Source organism: Aquila chrysaetos, chromosome Z, assembly GCF_900496995.4.
Source record: "Aquila chrysaetos chrysaetos chromosome Z, bAquChr1.4, whole genome shotgun sequence".
Classification (NCBI taxonomy): domain Eukaryota; kingdom Metazoa; phylum Chordata; class Aves; order Accipitriformes; family Accipitridae; genus Aquila; species Aquila chrysaetos.
This window is the reverse complement of record NC_044030.1, coordinates 29,213,482-29,229,040: the sequence shown is the minus strand read 5'-3', so window position 1 is coordinate 29,229,040 and position 15,559 is coordinate 29,213,482. Positions and strand designations below refer to the sequence as shown.

General features: G+C 34.7%; 1 protein-coding gene across 5 annotated transcripts in view; it reads right to left on the bottom strand.

Moving 5' to 3' along the window:
- Nucleotides 1-874: 874 nt before the first annotated feature.
- Nucleotides 875-15,559, bottom strand: part of CHD1 (chromodomain helicase DNA binding protein 1) — a 55,746-nt gene continuing 41,061 nt past the window's right edge. For 4 of the 5 annotated variants that reach the window (XM_030003754.2, XM_041121058.1, XM_030003753.2 and 1 more), the window contains exons 24-37: nucleotides 15,214-15,374; nucleotides 13,834-13,875; nucleotides 12,954-13,084; nucleotides 12,377-12,515; nucleotides 11,454-11,604; nucleotides 10,394-10,516; nucleotides 9,939-10,076; nucleotides 7,746-8,009; nucleotides 7,194-7,334; nucleotides 6,047-6,225; nucleotides 4,132-4,228; nucleotides 3,862-3,919; nucleotides 2,720-2,930; nucleotides 875-2,531 (exon numbers count right to left, since the gene is read on the bottom strand). In XM_030003754.2, coding sequence (XP_029859614.1) covers nucleotides 2,168-2,531; nucleotides 2,720-2,930; nucleotides 3,862-3,919; nucleotides 4,132-4,228; nucleotides 6,047-6,225; nucleotides 7,194-7,334; nucleotides 7,746-8,009; nucleotides 9,939-10,076; nucleotides 10,394-10,516; nucleotides 11,454-11,604; nucleotides 12,377-12,515; nucleotides 12,954-13,084; nucleotides 13,834-13,875; nucleotides 15,214-15,374 — 2,199 coding nt within the window. In that variant the 3' untranslated portion in view covers nucleotides 875-2,167. Of the gene's footprint in view, nucleotides 2,532-2,719; nucleotides 2,931-3,861; nucleotides 3,920-4,131; nucleotides 4,229-6,042; nucleotides 6,226-7,193; nucleotides 7,335-7,745; nucleotides 8,010-9,938; nucleotides 10,077-10,393; nucleotides 10,517-11,453; nucleotides 11,605-12,376; nucleotides 12,516-12,953; nucleotides 13,085-13,833; nucleotides 13,876-15,213; nucleotides 15,375-15,559 lie in introns of those variants that run through there. The other variant, XM_030003756.2, reaches the window with a different exon arrangement.

The following is a 15,559-nucleotide window of genomic DNA, read 5'->3' as shown; positions in this document are numbered from 1 at the left end:
TCTCCACCATCAAACTTTATACTTAGGACTTAATTGAAACCAGAGGTGAAAAACTTCTAACTGTTGCAAATATGATTTGTAGATCTATAAACACCGTTGAATAAAAGTTAACACAGCCTAAGCAGACTAATTGCCAAAGATGCTAATCAAAGCCACCAAGTAAGTATTTTGTCTTGCTTACTTCAGAGAGACCTGAGATACCTTTAACAAAACCAGATGCAGACTAATCATGTCACATTAGACATTCTCAGCCACAATGCCATAATATAGTGACACTGATGGTAAACCAGGCTTAGTGGGACTGCTATATCTATTCTCTGTTGATGGATCTGTGCACTACTCAAGCAGTAACAGTCGATCAGTGGTTGGAGATGCTCCAGCTTCTAGTTTCACCACTGGAAGTGTAAGATGCATAGCACACATGCATAACCTTGTCAGATGCCACTCCACTGCCTAAACACTGCTTCAGCAATTAAGCTCAAAAGCAGAACAACTCAAAACCCTCCAGATCCTGGGAAGATGAAGCAGCATTAACTGAGTCCCAGCCTACATTAAATAAGCTCAAAACTTAAATGTGCAGCAACAGTATATACAGTGAGAACCTAACAAATACTCTGTGGACAGATTTTGGTTCTGTATTAATGCTTTCATATAAACCTGTTTAATTGGAAAAAATGCTCAACATTGCAAGAGCGGAGAAAAACTAAAGCATCAGATACAGCTCCAATCACATAATACCAGGCTAAATAGCTTCCCTAACCGTCACATAGCGTACTAAAATTTAGTACGCAAGAGTTTAATGTTTTTATGGGTAAACCTGAGAAAAAGTGACACTCTAGAGAAAAAACACAGCAGAAAACTACATGAGCCCACATAACCTTTTAGTTTAAATTTAATTTGTCAGATAGAAGTTATCTATGTACAATCAGTGTGCATTGTAACAATTCTGTCAATAAAGTCATTCAAATCTTCTAAAATATTAACCTGCTGCATAGCACATTTGACATTATTGCCCATGTTGAAGAGGGAACACAAATGGATTTACAATAAATTTTGGCTGATTTGGATTCTGAAGTGTTTAGTTATTTAAACTCTTTCTTTAAAACCAATGCACCTGAAAAGCTTTCCAGAGCACAGTTTAACTGGATATTTCTTGCCATTTCATTACAATCACAACACTGACAGTTTAGTAGCAAAAAAAAAAAACCCAACCAAAAAAAAAAACCCAAAACAAAAAAAAAAACCAACCACCACAAAACAACCACAAACAAAAAACCAAAAATAACCCCAAACATGTATCTAAAGTATCCAATAAAAAAGAGCACTAAATGGAATAAAATATTCCCTTTCCCCATTTTTACATTCTGAACGGTGATTTCATCAAGGTATTTTATTAAAACATTTAAGTACACTGATTTTGTTTCCATACTTGTGACAAGAAGGCCTGAGTTGGTGGGAAAAGGAACAGCCAAAAAAAGCCTGAGAGGGAAAAAAGCTCATTTAATTAATTTACAATAATTTACAGCCATTTGTTTGTGTTCTTCTTTTTTATTACTACTATTTTTTGTTTGTTTTTTTGTAAAAAGGCATTATAACTGATCACAAACAGGAGAAATCCTGGCTATTTTACAGTTATAGGTACAGAATTTAAATATTCAAGCTTGTGATGAAAAGCGGCAAGGTGGTCGCAGTGTACAATGTAAACAAGTAGCTTTGGAAAGTGAACAAAGTCCTTGAGAGTTCTTTATTTACTAAGAAACAAAAGAAAATAAATTCCTCATTCCTTCCTGAAATATGAGCACAGGTCAGTGTTTAAAAGTTCATTTACAAACATAATTTAAAACATGTTCAGCCTAAAACCACTCTGACATGAAGAGTTTTATAGTAAGATCCAGTCTGAAAGGGGCAGTGTTGAGGTCCCTGTAAAAGTAAACATCTTCCATTTCTTAAAAAAGAGTGCCACAGCATTTGCAGCACAGTGCAGCATAAACTTTAAATACAAAAATATTTTTCATCTGTTGGGATAATAGACCTTGCATCCTGGAAAGAAGTAACAATACTGCTACTAATAGAATATCCAGTCCATATCTTTCAAGTCATGTAAGGCAATTACTGTGTTAGTTTACTGTATATGGCTAAAAGAAGGTCCAGAAAATGTCAGTCTTTGTTATGTTTTCCGGCTACTCCATGTATGTTCAGGTGTACTTTTGTGATCTGATGAGTGCTCAAATGGAGATCTGTGTCCTAGGGGAGATCTTGAACCATAAGGAGATCTCTGATCTAATGGTGACCTTGGGCCACTACCCGAAGCTCTGTGGTCCATTTGCCAGTCTGAGTGGTACCTATAATCTCTAGAAGATTTATGATGACTGTACTCTGAAGTGGAGCGGTGATCTGAATGTACCCTGTGGTCTGAATGGGAACGGTGATCTGAATGAGCCCGGCCGTCTTTTAAACTTGCTTCCAGGTTTGACCTGTGGTCTCTGCTCCTGTAGTCATCTAACTTTCTATGTTTACTATCACTGTAGTATCTAAAAAATAGAAATTTTTTGTATTAGTGTTACTAAGCACACATTAAGAGCTACAATTATGTCAAATCAACATAACTGCATTAGAAAGATATCATCTTTGCAATTTTGCATTACTCAAAAAGATGTTTTGGTGCTTGCTACCAGGAAGGGAATTCTGAACAGATTTTAAAATTGCTGAAGAAACTCACCTGCTGTCTTGTTTGTAGTGATCCCAGTCTCTGTGATCCTTTCCATTGCTGAAGGCTGAATAGGGCCTTTTCCTAGAGTCACTTTTCTTGTAAGTATCTCCCTGGTGCCTGTCTTTATGATGATCGTGGTATTGTGACAAATGTCTATCAGAAGAGTAACTGTCCCTGCTACTGTCATCATGGTTTGTATTCTCCTTCAGTCTTTCCACATCTGTTTAATAAAGCAGAGGTTAAAAGGAAGTCTCAAAGTCTTTTGTTCACCTAATTCAAACAGTCCTTCTACTGGTCAAATGTAAAGCAGTTTGAAAGTGACATTATAATTTGACAGAAACAAGATCTAAATAGTTGAAAGACAAATGCACTGATGTGAGTGAACTGGAAGAAACCTCAGAAGGGGGAAGTAAGCTAGAATGTACATGTGTAGGACTTGGAAACTGAACCTTTCAACCTCTTCATTCAATCTATGAAGCTAAATGTGGCCCAAATGAGCAGTGAGCAGAGGTGCCTTTAGTAGAGCAATTTTAGACAGAAAGGTAGCATCTTCCTCTCTAAGAAGGGATGGCTTTGGCATGAGTAAAAATCTTAAAGGTACACCTTGTTAATGAAAGACTTTCAGTGGTATTCCTAAAATACATTATATTGATTTTAAGTCCATGAAAATATACTCCAAGTGTTACATAACACAAGATAAAAGCAAATATTACAAGACGACAGGTGTGGGAACATAGAAAAATCAGTGTTATTGTCAACAATAAAAGACAGCCTACAACTAATAAACTGTAACTTCAAGAAATAGCTTGCTTTCTTACACGGTAGTGACATTACAACAGCTACAAATAGGCACAGAATTTCCAAGAAATTTACAGGTTTTGAGTAGACCTCTCTCCCTCCCCAAAATTAAACACAAAAAATGTTTCCAAAGTTTTTTTTTTTTTAAAGGATGGTCAAATAACTTGCAAAAACCAGTAATTACCAGTTTCAGTCTGCACTTAGCCGGATTTCATCAGCAAACTAGTGAAGTTTCGCTAATCAGCCCATCTCTAGGCTGACAGATCTAGGGAGACAGATCTAGGAAACATGTGAAATGAAATAAACATGAAAACTGAAATATCTAACAGAAGAATATACTTAAGGTTTCTTACCTGGATGTCTAATTACATGTGTATTCACATTGCTGCTAATATTCTGGTCATTGTGTTGCTAAAACAGACAAGTACAAAAACTCATTACTAAATCCCAAATCCCAAAGTTCCCCTGAATTCATTAGAAAAATATCCTAACAAAAGAGACTATACAAACAGAAATACTACTTGACGGGTATTTCTGTGTTCTTTATAATCCTTTAAATCTAACAGAAGACTTATAATACTTAACATATATTAGTGTATTTAGAAAGGGTCTGAAAATACTACCTGAGACTCTTGGCGTTTTTTAATTGCATGTTTATATAGTTTGTGCAGTTTTCTGGCATCAAATTCTGTAAACTTAGAGACAAAAATCCACAAATTTCTGAGGAAGAAAAAAAGAGAATTTATAATTCTTCTATACTTTGTTTTTCTTGTATTATACAACAGAACATGGATTTAACTGATTATTTGAAGACACTAAACCAGAGACACTAAAATTTACACACTATTGCCTAGCTGCACAGCAAACATTACCTAGCTGTATTTCAAACATTTGAAACATTAATTCCTTTAACAATTTGTCCCTTTGTAATATTTTTACATACTCCAGAGTGCAAAGTGCATACTTTAAGTACTAATAACAACTGTGTTAACAGAATGATTGGTGAAACTGCTTAAAAACGTAGCCATCAGTTTATGTATGTCTTCTGAAAGTTTGTTTGAGTTTTGAGTATTTACCACTCAGTAAATAAAAATTTAAGTAAGTAACTAAAAATTCTTCCACACTTGAAATCTCTTACAGTGTAATACATTTGACCTACAAGCCTTGTTTCATGAAAATATCAGTAAGAGTTTTTCCACTGAATTCCAAAGCCTGATCAGAGCCTTTGAAGCCAAATGAGAACTGTGAAAGAGGATGGAAGTGGCGTGGCAATAAATTTGTGCCTAATCTGTGCTCGAAGGAATGAAAGAAGAACAAATCAAGTCTTTTGCTGTCAAGATGCCAAAACCATGAAGAAAACATTTGCTTCTATGATCACAGGTAACCAATCTAAAGTCTAGAATTCTTTTAGTCAAATTTACAGGTGGAATGCTTAAAAGAGTACAGAATACTAGTGTTTGAAGTATCTGAAGTATGCAGGCTCAGGAAGCCACAGTCTGCTCCTTCAATGTGATTATTTAAACATTGTTATTTAGGTCTAGAGGTTTGCAAAAGTAGACAACTAGTCAATGGTGTACCTAATGACACCTGTATAACTTTACAGAAGTAGCTTAACTACACTTCTTATTAAAGATAGCTGAAATACATATAATATTGTAGCATTATTATGAACAGTAGTTCTATTATGAGTTTCCGCTTAAAGAAATACAACATTTACCGAAATATTAAACATGGATCTTGTTTTTGTTTCTCAGATCACCTTAATATTTTGAAGTATAGCAAGTAAAACCAGCAGAAGCATTCTACACTAACATAAGTCTTCAAGAAAATGAAACACAAACTTTTGTATATGGAAGTGCAGGATGTATTTTCAACCATAAAAGATTAAAGTACGCACTCTGATAACAGTAACTCAAATTGCATTAAGAACTTAACAATTAAATATAAGTTTACAAACCAACATTTTTTCTTAATTTTTTAAAATTGTCATCTCAAAAATGCAAACTCTTCTTTCATTTTTTAAATGCATCTAAGTTATGATAAATACTTTTATCAAGTCATAATTACTATGTAATATACTCTAAAATTATACTACATATTTTAAAAAGAATAAAGAATTCTGCAACTCAAAATCATACAAGGTCAACAGAAATTCAGAATTGCCTATTTTTAGCAGGAATTAAAAAAAAACCAACCCAAAACAACCCTCAAAGTTGAAAAAAACAGGTCCTTAAAGGTAAGAATTCCTTTCCACTAAACACAGTCTAAGTAACAAGTTATCTAGTGTTTGCTTTCAGTTGTAAGAAGTGAGATGACACCACCTACTGGAGAAAATGCATTGCTATACAGTACGAAAAAGTCAGTCCATCAGAAGTCAGAACCATCTATAATCATCTTTTTATAGATTCCTATTTAAACCAGCAGAAAGATATAAGAAAGGGACAATAAGAAACGAGAGAAATAGTTTTAAACTATTCTGCTTAATAGAAGCGATTACAGATTGTCCTTTTTCAAGAAAAAATGTGGAGAATAACTTACTTTCTCCATTGTTTAATTTGTTCAGGATTTGTGTACTCCTTTAGACATTCAGTAATGTGATCCCCAATTTTGATTAGACACTGTCTAGTATGTTCCAGCTGCTCTCTTTCAGAAAGGCCCTTCTCTGGTCGATCCAGCTGTTTTAATGCTGCTTTGACAGGCCTCATTCTTTCTTTGCACTGTAAAATGGAAAAAAGGAATGTATTAATTAAAAGAAAAAAAGAATTCTAGAATGGGGGGGGGGAGATGGGGGCGAGGGGGGGTGAGAGGGAGGGAGGGGGCACGATGGGGGGAGAGAGTGTGATGGGGGAGAGACAAGACAGTATTGTTACAAGCCAAATGAAACAAGTTTTGCTCACATCTCTTAAAAATGTTTCACAGGCTTCCTCTGGAAAAAGTTGTATTTTAAACCCAGCTGGAAATTTACTGCTCTATGAAAGCATGAAATTGTATAAAGTAACAGGTATCAAGGATATAAGGAAGCACTAATTTAATATAAGGGATTCTCTGAGGAAAAGGATTCATTACAACTGGGTTTTACAATCATAACTTTCAGCACAAGCATATAGGACAAGACTTACACTTTTTAGCACCTTGAAAGCTATATAAACTCAATGTCAAAATAAATATGAGAGGGTTCAGTACATTTGAGATACTTTCTGCAACAGTTAAGCCTGGCATTCAGCAGAGGATCAACGTTGCTTCTCTTAGCAGTTTTTAAACCTCATTCCTATGAAGATACTAGCAGAATATGCGCTATCTACAGTAAAGCTAGTTTGGCTATGCCTGTATTAGTAATAACAGTGATGGCAACACAGATATCTGTCATATGTGCATTCTTGAATTTTCACACTCTGAATCACATGTTTTAATAGTAAGTCCAGATAAAACTAGTTAGCATGATTTAAATTACAGACACTTGCTTAGGAACACCATCCAACTACAATGGCAGGGTAAACAGATGAAATGCATATCCTCCTTGTCACAAAGAGCCAAATTTGTTAAGCCTGAACAACCCACAGTAGTAATTTCCATTTGAAAGTGTAGTTAAATATTCTACTGTGCCCAGTAACAGCATCAAGAACATCAGATATTGCCCTCATTTAGACTATCAAGCATAAACACTAACTTACAAAAAGGGACTTACCACACTAAAAGTTTTCTGATCCAGTTCTTCAGATTCTTCTGATATAGGAACTGGTTCACTAGTTGCAGTAATATGAACTGGAGTATCCAGCAATGGAATTTTTTTAGTTTTTTCTTTATTCTCAGATTTGATTTCATTTATCTAAGAACAAGATATAAATACTTTCAAGTACACATTATTTTGGCTCTGGAATTATTCTATAATATATGACAATCCCCCTACTGCATTCTCTTCAATAATAAGAATAAAAACTATGCTGATATTCAGCGACAGTACCATTTACTTTCTCTGTAGGATGGAAAAGGAATAAAAGAATTGCTTGCACACACTTGTACTTTCAGTCCAACTAAGATATGTATCATTGAAGACGTAATTTCCCATTTCAAATGCCTGTCCTCACAGTTTCAGGTAGTAAAAATAAAACTTAACTGTTGTAAAAGACTTCAAGGAAATGACAACTGATCAGATCCAAAATACCTTTTCATCTCAAAATCATTCACGTATACCTAGTGGCCTTTTCTAGTGCTATATAAGATAAATAAAACTAGTTACCTTCTCTTCCTTTACTTCTTTTTCTTTCTGTGTGGATTCTTTCACTTTGTTTTCTCTCTTTTCTTTAGTATCTTTTTCTTTTAATTCTTTCTTATCCTCTTTTTCTTTTTTCTCTCTTTTCAAATCCCTCTTATTTTCCTTTTCTTTTATCTCTCTTTTTTCTTCAGCTTCCTTCTTTATACTAATATCTGGCTCAGGCTTTTCTTCATTTTCTTTTTCTGCTTTAATTTTTTTATGTGGCTGTTTCATTGAAACAATCTCATCCTGCAATATGCAAGCATATATGTCACATCAAACTGTGTTCCTATCTATACAAGTTTCATAACTGTCTGATTAAAACATACTTTTTTATCTGTGCATTTTCTTCCTTTTGGACATAGATTTAATACGTATCAAATGGAACTGAATGCAGTTGTAAAGAAAGATGAGAACTACTCACTCATCTCCTCGATGTGACAAAGCAAGCACTGATTTAGCAGTGATAGTGGGGGTGAGAAATTATGTCCATTTAACTTAGAATTAACTTAGAATTCTGTCCCTCTAAAAGGTAGTTAGGCTCTGAAGAGCTAAAAACTATAAGGAAGTAGGTCTTGCAAAACTGAGCTGATTGGTCAGGACACTCAAGTAATGGGAATGTTAGAAGACCTCTGTCTGTAACTTTTTACCAATCCCATATTAAACAGGAGAAGGTAACAGAGTCCCAACTTTATCTTTTCCAGAGGTGTTCTTTTTACTAGGCTTAAAAAAAAGTCTTAGCTACGGACTGTCTGATGGGAGCCCATGTAATTATTTGAGGGTGAACAAAATACCACTCCACTTGTCTTTATAATATTCACTTACAAGGTTTGAGATGGAAACTCAAATCCTTCCAGACACAGAAAAATACTATAATAAGTAACAAAAGTATTACATACAGGTGCAAGAATTATTATCATCTTTGGATGATAGGGGACAAAAGGGGACAGCATTCTAGGCACTTTCCTAAAACGTAACAAGTCAATCAACTGACTGGCAGTGTTTTCTGTTTTGAGTAAGATGAAGTCTAACACTCATTTTTTTAAGTAGTTTGAACACTTAATTTGCTTAATTTTAGGATTCAGTTGCCCATGTTAATTTACTGGGAGCTGTGACAACACTTACAGTTCTTAGTCTTACATTCCAGACAAATTATTGGATCTATAAACATGAGCCAGTTGACATTAATTTTTTTTTTTTTCTGCCTTTACATTTTATTCCTCATAGTACCATTTGAATACATACAGGAATGCTTTAGTTAAAAATAACTATTTTTTTATAGATCTATCACAGTTCTTCTAAGGCTGACTCAGTTTCAACTATGTATTCGCATACGTATTTTTTCCTCTAGAGTGAGTTGACAATTACAATGGTTTGTAATAGTTTAAAATGGCTATGCAAGACACTTCAATTTAGTTTATTTTAAACCAAGTAGGAAGTATTTTAATGATACATACAGATTTGCACTGATTTATTTCAACTACTTTCAAAGTCATAAAATCAGCTGTGACATGACCCTGAACTTCACCTAAATTTTTATCTCTAGTGGTTTCTGCTGTGTGATAAATGTTCGAAATAAAAAGACCCAACAAAAGTAGAGGCCTAAAGGAACACATCAGAAGTAAGAAAACACAACAAGGTTAATAGTCAGTTAAATAGTCTTTTGGATAACGAAAGCTATGACATATACAGGAGCTTTCACATGCAAGTCTTGAAATACCATTTATTCATGCTGATCATTCTAACTGAGCTTGATGTTTTTTTCCTGAGCCTGGATAAAAAACTTCACGTGAGAAATCACTATCAGTAATTAGAACACATTAGACAGAAGCTTTAGGTTTATAATTGTGTGTTACATTAGGCTTGCATTTCTAGCAGATACAATGCTAATGTCTTTAAAGAACGCTGAAACTGAGCAATGCCACTTGTAATTAGACCACAACATTTTTTTATAATTTCATTTGGAAAACTACTCATAATTCCTCAGTTACTGGCTTATCATTAAATACATACAGTCTTCCATGTGCTTGTCCTGATGTACACATCAACTGTAGTGGCCACAGGAAAAGGATGACATTCAGGTGCTTTGATTTTATTAAGTCAAGCAGAAGACAAAGTAAAAACTGATACTAACAGGAAGAACTGAATAGCCATCTTTACCATATGAAAGATATTTACCTTGCTATCCTCATCATCATCTTCATCAGATTTTTCTGAGGGTTGTGGTGAAGAATCACTTTTTATTTCTTCTTTTATTTTTGCAGCCTTTATCACCTTATTCTTCTTAGTTCTTGTTTTCCTCCTCTTTGAATTGCCCTGAAGGCAAATTGGCCTCTTTAATATGTCAACTGACAAGCATCTTTGCACCACAGTTGCAAAAAAAAAGATTTGTTTTTACATCAAATAGAGGGTTCATTTTATTTTATTTATTGCCACTAATGACCACCACTTTTCTCAGAACTGGAGGCAGAGCACAGTGCAACAGTAGTTAGGCTCATGTAATATGAATAGCAATACAGACTAACACTACACAAAGAAAAAGAGCAGAACTAAATCAGAAAAAGAAAAGGATCAGCTGACATGCCCATAAGCATATTGTTTTATCTCACTAATGAATGCCAAATTTTACTTACTGCACCAGCAAGCCTTTGTGCTTCCTTCCTTGCAAGGTCTTTATTCAGTAATTTAATGAGGTAGTCTGCACGGGTCTGTAACTGCTTTGCCTGGGGTTTCTTATCTGGATCATCAGGCAAAATCTAAGGAGAATAATGGTAGTATCACAGCTATGAGTACATATTATCAAGTTTGAAAGGTGCTAGCCTGGAGCAGACAGAACAGAAAAAGCTGCGTAAAAGGTAGAAAACAATCCACTTCAACTATACATAGCAAATATGCCAGCATGCTTGAAGCAATGGAGAATTTCTTAAATGTCTTCATTTCTCTCCAATCACGCAGCCAATGCAGAGTCTTGGAAATTGCCTCAAAATTTAGAACAAACTCAAGAAATCAGCCACAGATTTCCGTTTCCACTCTGATAGTTCATCTACGAAATTCTGAGCTCCTGTACTAGTCATCCTCAGAACTGCTGTCTCTGCCTCATTCATCTTCTAAATGCAGAACAGGGTATTGCAGATGCCAAAAATATAAATGGGTGGTTTCAAAAAACAGGCAAAATAATGGACAGCAGGAGTAGGAATCATTACTAAACTAATCTGGACACAACCCTGGCTCCTCAAAACCCAAAGCTATAGGTTGTTGGTACTATCACAAAGTTTACTTCACCCCAGTCTTTCCCTCAATACCTGTTGCTCACTATTGCTAAGGAGCTATTGCACTAATTGGAGTACAGCTGTTCTCATGTTGTGAGTACAAGACGGCTTCAGGTGAAGAACCTGGTGATTAAGTGGGTATGGGGAAACCAAATCAAATCTCTAGAAAAACGTCCCTTCCAAAAGTTCAAGAACACAAAATGGACAAAACCAGAACATGTAGAGTAGAGAGGAAAAATTCAAATGACAGAGGTCCAATTACATGGAAATATGGCAACATAATTGACTGCAAGAAGGCATACTTCAGCTGAATACAGACCTTAAAATTTCAGTCATCATAAAATAAGCTCTCTCAGTAACTGTTCTTAGTTGCATTATTACCTAAACAAGAAGAGTCCTTGATGAAATGCTGTAGATGACATACCTTTTGTGTCAAACTGAGATCAGGATCCATTTTTATCATTTCCCAGCTGCCATAACCATATTCATAGATGCCTATTAACAAATTGGAGTCATCTTCCTTACCCCAATCTATATCAAAATGAGCAGCCTTGGTGTGGCATGGGATGACATATCTAGCAGAAATAAATTAGAAAGACAAATAAGGGATTTTTACTTCTGAAGCAACGGGAAAGGGAACATATTAAAAGTGATGTATCTAGATTTATTTTCTCTGCTGAGATGCTGGTATATTTAGAAAATTAATCCAAATGTTTATCGTTAGGTTTTCATAACATTTCCATAAAATATTTATTGATATCAGCACTGAAATGTGTTTTAAAGCTGGTAAAGACTAAAATATGAGGAACAGATATCTGTCTGTGGCCATGAGCTGCATCACAGAGTTGGCTAACCATGAATAAAAGCATAAGTCATCATCCAAGTGTAACTGCTAACTAAGTGGATGGTTTAGGGATTGTGATACACAGGGTGGCAAGGGAAAAAGTTCAGAGGGTAGAAACAACTGCTGTTGGGCTTTCACAGACACTGCTTTCCCCTCACACAGCGATGACATACAGCAGCTCCTCAACAAGCCTCAATTCCAGTCCTGATTATTCTTAGTAACTGAACACAGTCCCCAGTGAATATAATTGAGAAGCCAAAGGTGGTACTGGCTTCTATGGCAAGGGAAGAGAGAATGAAGAACAGATGTGGAGCAGGTTCCTGCTTACAGGAATAGAAGGACAATGCTGTCACAGTGTGCTTTGAGTCAAAGTTGTCTGAAAAAAAAGTAATAAAACTTGAAAAATTATCTCCATTACTACTACCTTAAAAAAAAAAAAAAAAAACAAAGCCAAAAAAACCCCAAAAACCACCAAAAAACCACAGAAAACCAAAACCCAATACCTTTTTCTTTCTTCTGGATCTGAAGGAATGGATTTGTGCAATGGTGCCAACTCTTCTTCATGAGAGATGACTAGCTTTGCATTCACCTGCACTCCTGAGATTCGGAATGTTGGGCCTTTAACTTTCCCAAGTCTACCTCCTTAAAATAAGTGATAAAGCTGTTAAAATATTTGCCCTTATGATTATCATACAGAAAAAAGTAAAGACAAGAAGTAAGACTGATGCTATAGCATCAAATTTTCAATTATGCCAAATGACCTTTTCTTAACCAGATGGCTTGAATTAAGCTCCAGAACAAAAGGTATTCCAGATAATAACACATTACTTTTAAATTCCACAGTCAAGCAAAAACATACTGCATTCTCCAATGACAATTCATATACAGAAAGGGAAAAAAAAAAGAAGTCATCTTACCACATCCCTTTTTTAAAATCAACCAGCATGCCAACATAAAAGAGTTTATATTTTCCCCCAACAAAACTGACAAAACTGTTTTCTGTTATGATCACCGCACAAGAGTAATTCAGACTTCTTGACATTTTTTTATTGCTCCCCAAGCCCCCTGAACACACTGTACCTGCTCTTTCTTGTCCAGATGAATTGTCCTTTAAAGCTTTAATGCATCCATTATGTACAAGCTCTCCCAAACGTCTAAGATCTGTCTCTGATTTATCAACTAGCTCAGCATCTCTAGCTACAGCATCTAACCTGTAATAAAACAAATACACATTTGCACAGCTCTGAAACTTTAGTGATTGTGAATGACTCCTTCAAACTTTGAAGCTGGAGAAATCATCATGTAAGTTAGCAGTTACCTGCATTTGCTATGCTGTGTGCAATTTTGATCCAAGGTGGGGGGGAGGGAGAGGTAGTGATTCAGATATCAGAGGACAATACAACAAGAACTGTAAAGGACCCTAACCCTACAGTGTTGAGTTAAATTACTGTACATTTCTTTAAAAAAAGAAAAAGGAATAATTTTATATATATGTTCATACATATATATATATGTAAATATATAGATTTTTTTTAAGGAAAATAAGGATGGGAAGTTTTTCTTAAAATATGGAATAATAAAGAAAGCTTAAAAATAAGAACTGACAATACAGAAAAGGCAAAACTAACTTTGACAGTCACAGTGGATAAACTGATAGGCTTTCAACAGGCTATCAAACAAGACAACCGAATGATTATTACCAATGAAGATTAAACAAGACAGCAGGTAAAGTATAAAGAAACAGAGTAAGCAGTGCTGCAAATTGAGGTCTGTTGTGTGGCTGTTCATGCACATACCACACATGAAGAAGGGTAACATATTACGCTAAAGTCAGGTTATATTCAAGGCAAAAGACTAGACACTGTATTTTCTCTTCAGCCTAAGGTTTCTTGTTTTATTGTTCTAATTTTTATGAAAACAAGGTTAAGTTGCTACACAAATAATAATCAAACAAGTTTACCTTTCAAGAGGGCCACCAAATTTCTTGTAACTCTTGATAAACCTAGTAACAGAAAATAATTTTGCCATTTAAATGTATGTTTAACTAAATTGGTTTTAAAATTGTATTAATACAATAATTAATGTTAGTATAATGCTATATGGACAATGGGGGGAAAAAAAAAGAGTTGAGAGTAGGGCAGCTTAGTATGTCCAGATAACACAAAGTCAGAGTTTTATTGGTTTAAGAACTGATGTAAAGAAAACAATAGAAGGTACAATTTATTTTAGAAATTGCTTTATTAATTTCACAAGACAGAAGATTTAGCAGCTGGATGTGTCTAATCATAAAAGTTTAATGTGGATTTACAGTAAATAGAGGCTTCAGGCATTAAGTTATGCCTTATATAGTAAAAGGAGCAATCTGCAGCAGCTGATTTGAGATTTTGGAAAATACGACATGAAAGATACTCTCTGTAGGAATGTGTAAGTGATGGAAAGAAACTGGAGTTACCCAAGATAGGAAGGAAATTAAATAAAAATAAAATAATTCTAAGAAAAAAGAAAGAAAGTTTCCTCAACAATCAAGGCCTCAAATTGCTAGTGCAAGCACAAGAATAGCCTTGAAAAAAGAACCAATTCACTGTGTTGTTAGATGAAATGGAAAGGCAAAAAGGATCTTTAAAGTTATTTCTCTAACCAAAAATATTTTGAAAGCTTTACAACATCTTAGAGAAACATGCATACTTCAATTTCAGAAGCAAAAGTAGTATTTCACAAACCCAAAAAGGTAAACCACAACAATTTCTCCTCCTTCTAACAAAAAAATATTTTAGCACCAAATATTGAAGGGACCTGCTGTACAAGATTCAAATAGGATTTCATATTTTTTTAGTTTAAAAAAGCATGATACAATATTAATTGAATTAGTGTCAAGAAGTTTAAAGAAAACAAAATCCACTCAAATTTTTGTAGCTGTCACCAAAAGGATTTACATATTCTTTCAGCACTGTAGTTTTTAGATAAAATGATGGGAAGCAGATTATTTCACTTGTAAGTTAAAAGAAAAGCTCACCCACTGTAACAACTGGTTTTTAAAATCACTGTCTTCATGGGTTGCAGGAATTGACAAGTTTAAAACAATCAAGAGTATTTTTTAAACCTAACTTTATCCCACATTAAAATGAGTTCAAATTCTTGCCATGACAGTTCGTTATGTCAGCACAATAAAGTACACAAGGTAAAATATTAAATGCCTAGAACAAAAGAATTTTCAAAGAAATTCAGGAAAAACAGACTGCCTTCTATACTTTCAAGCTTAATAATAATAATAATAATAACAACAACAACAATAATAAAATTTTCTTGTCCCTTTAAATATGCATGTCCCCCCATATCTTACCGCCTGATCTCTGCATCACTAAATCCTTTAATATTTTCTCGAGGAATAGTTCGTGGTCTTCCACGTTTTTTAGGCCGTTTTCTTTCTGAGATGGAGTCACTATCGGATCCAGAGTATCTTCTGCTCCTACTGCGTCTCCCTTCACTTCCATTAAAGCTGATCTGGAATTTCAGAATAGGTAGTTCAAAGCTACGCGATTAACAACCATAAATAAAGCTTTACCTAGCCTGTCAAAAATATGTGTTCAGAAAAGAAAAAAAAAAACAAAACACAACTTAAAAACCAAAACCCAACAATAACCCCCAACAAAGAAACTAAACCAATAGCAATATAAAAGTACAAGTCA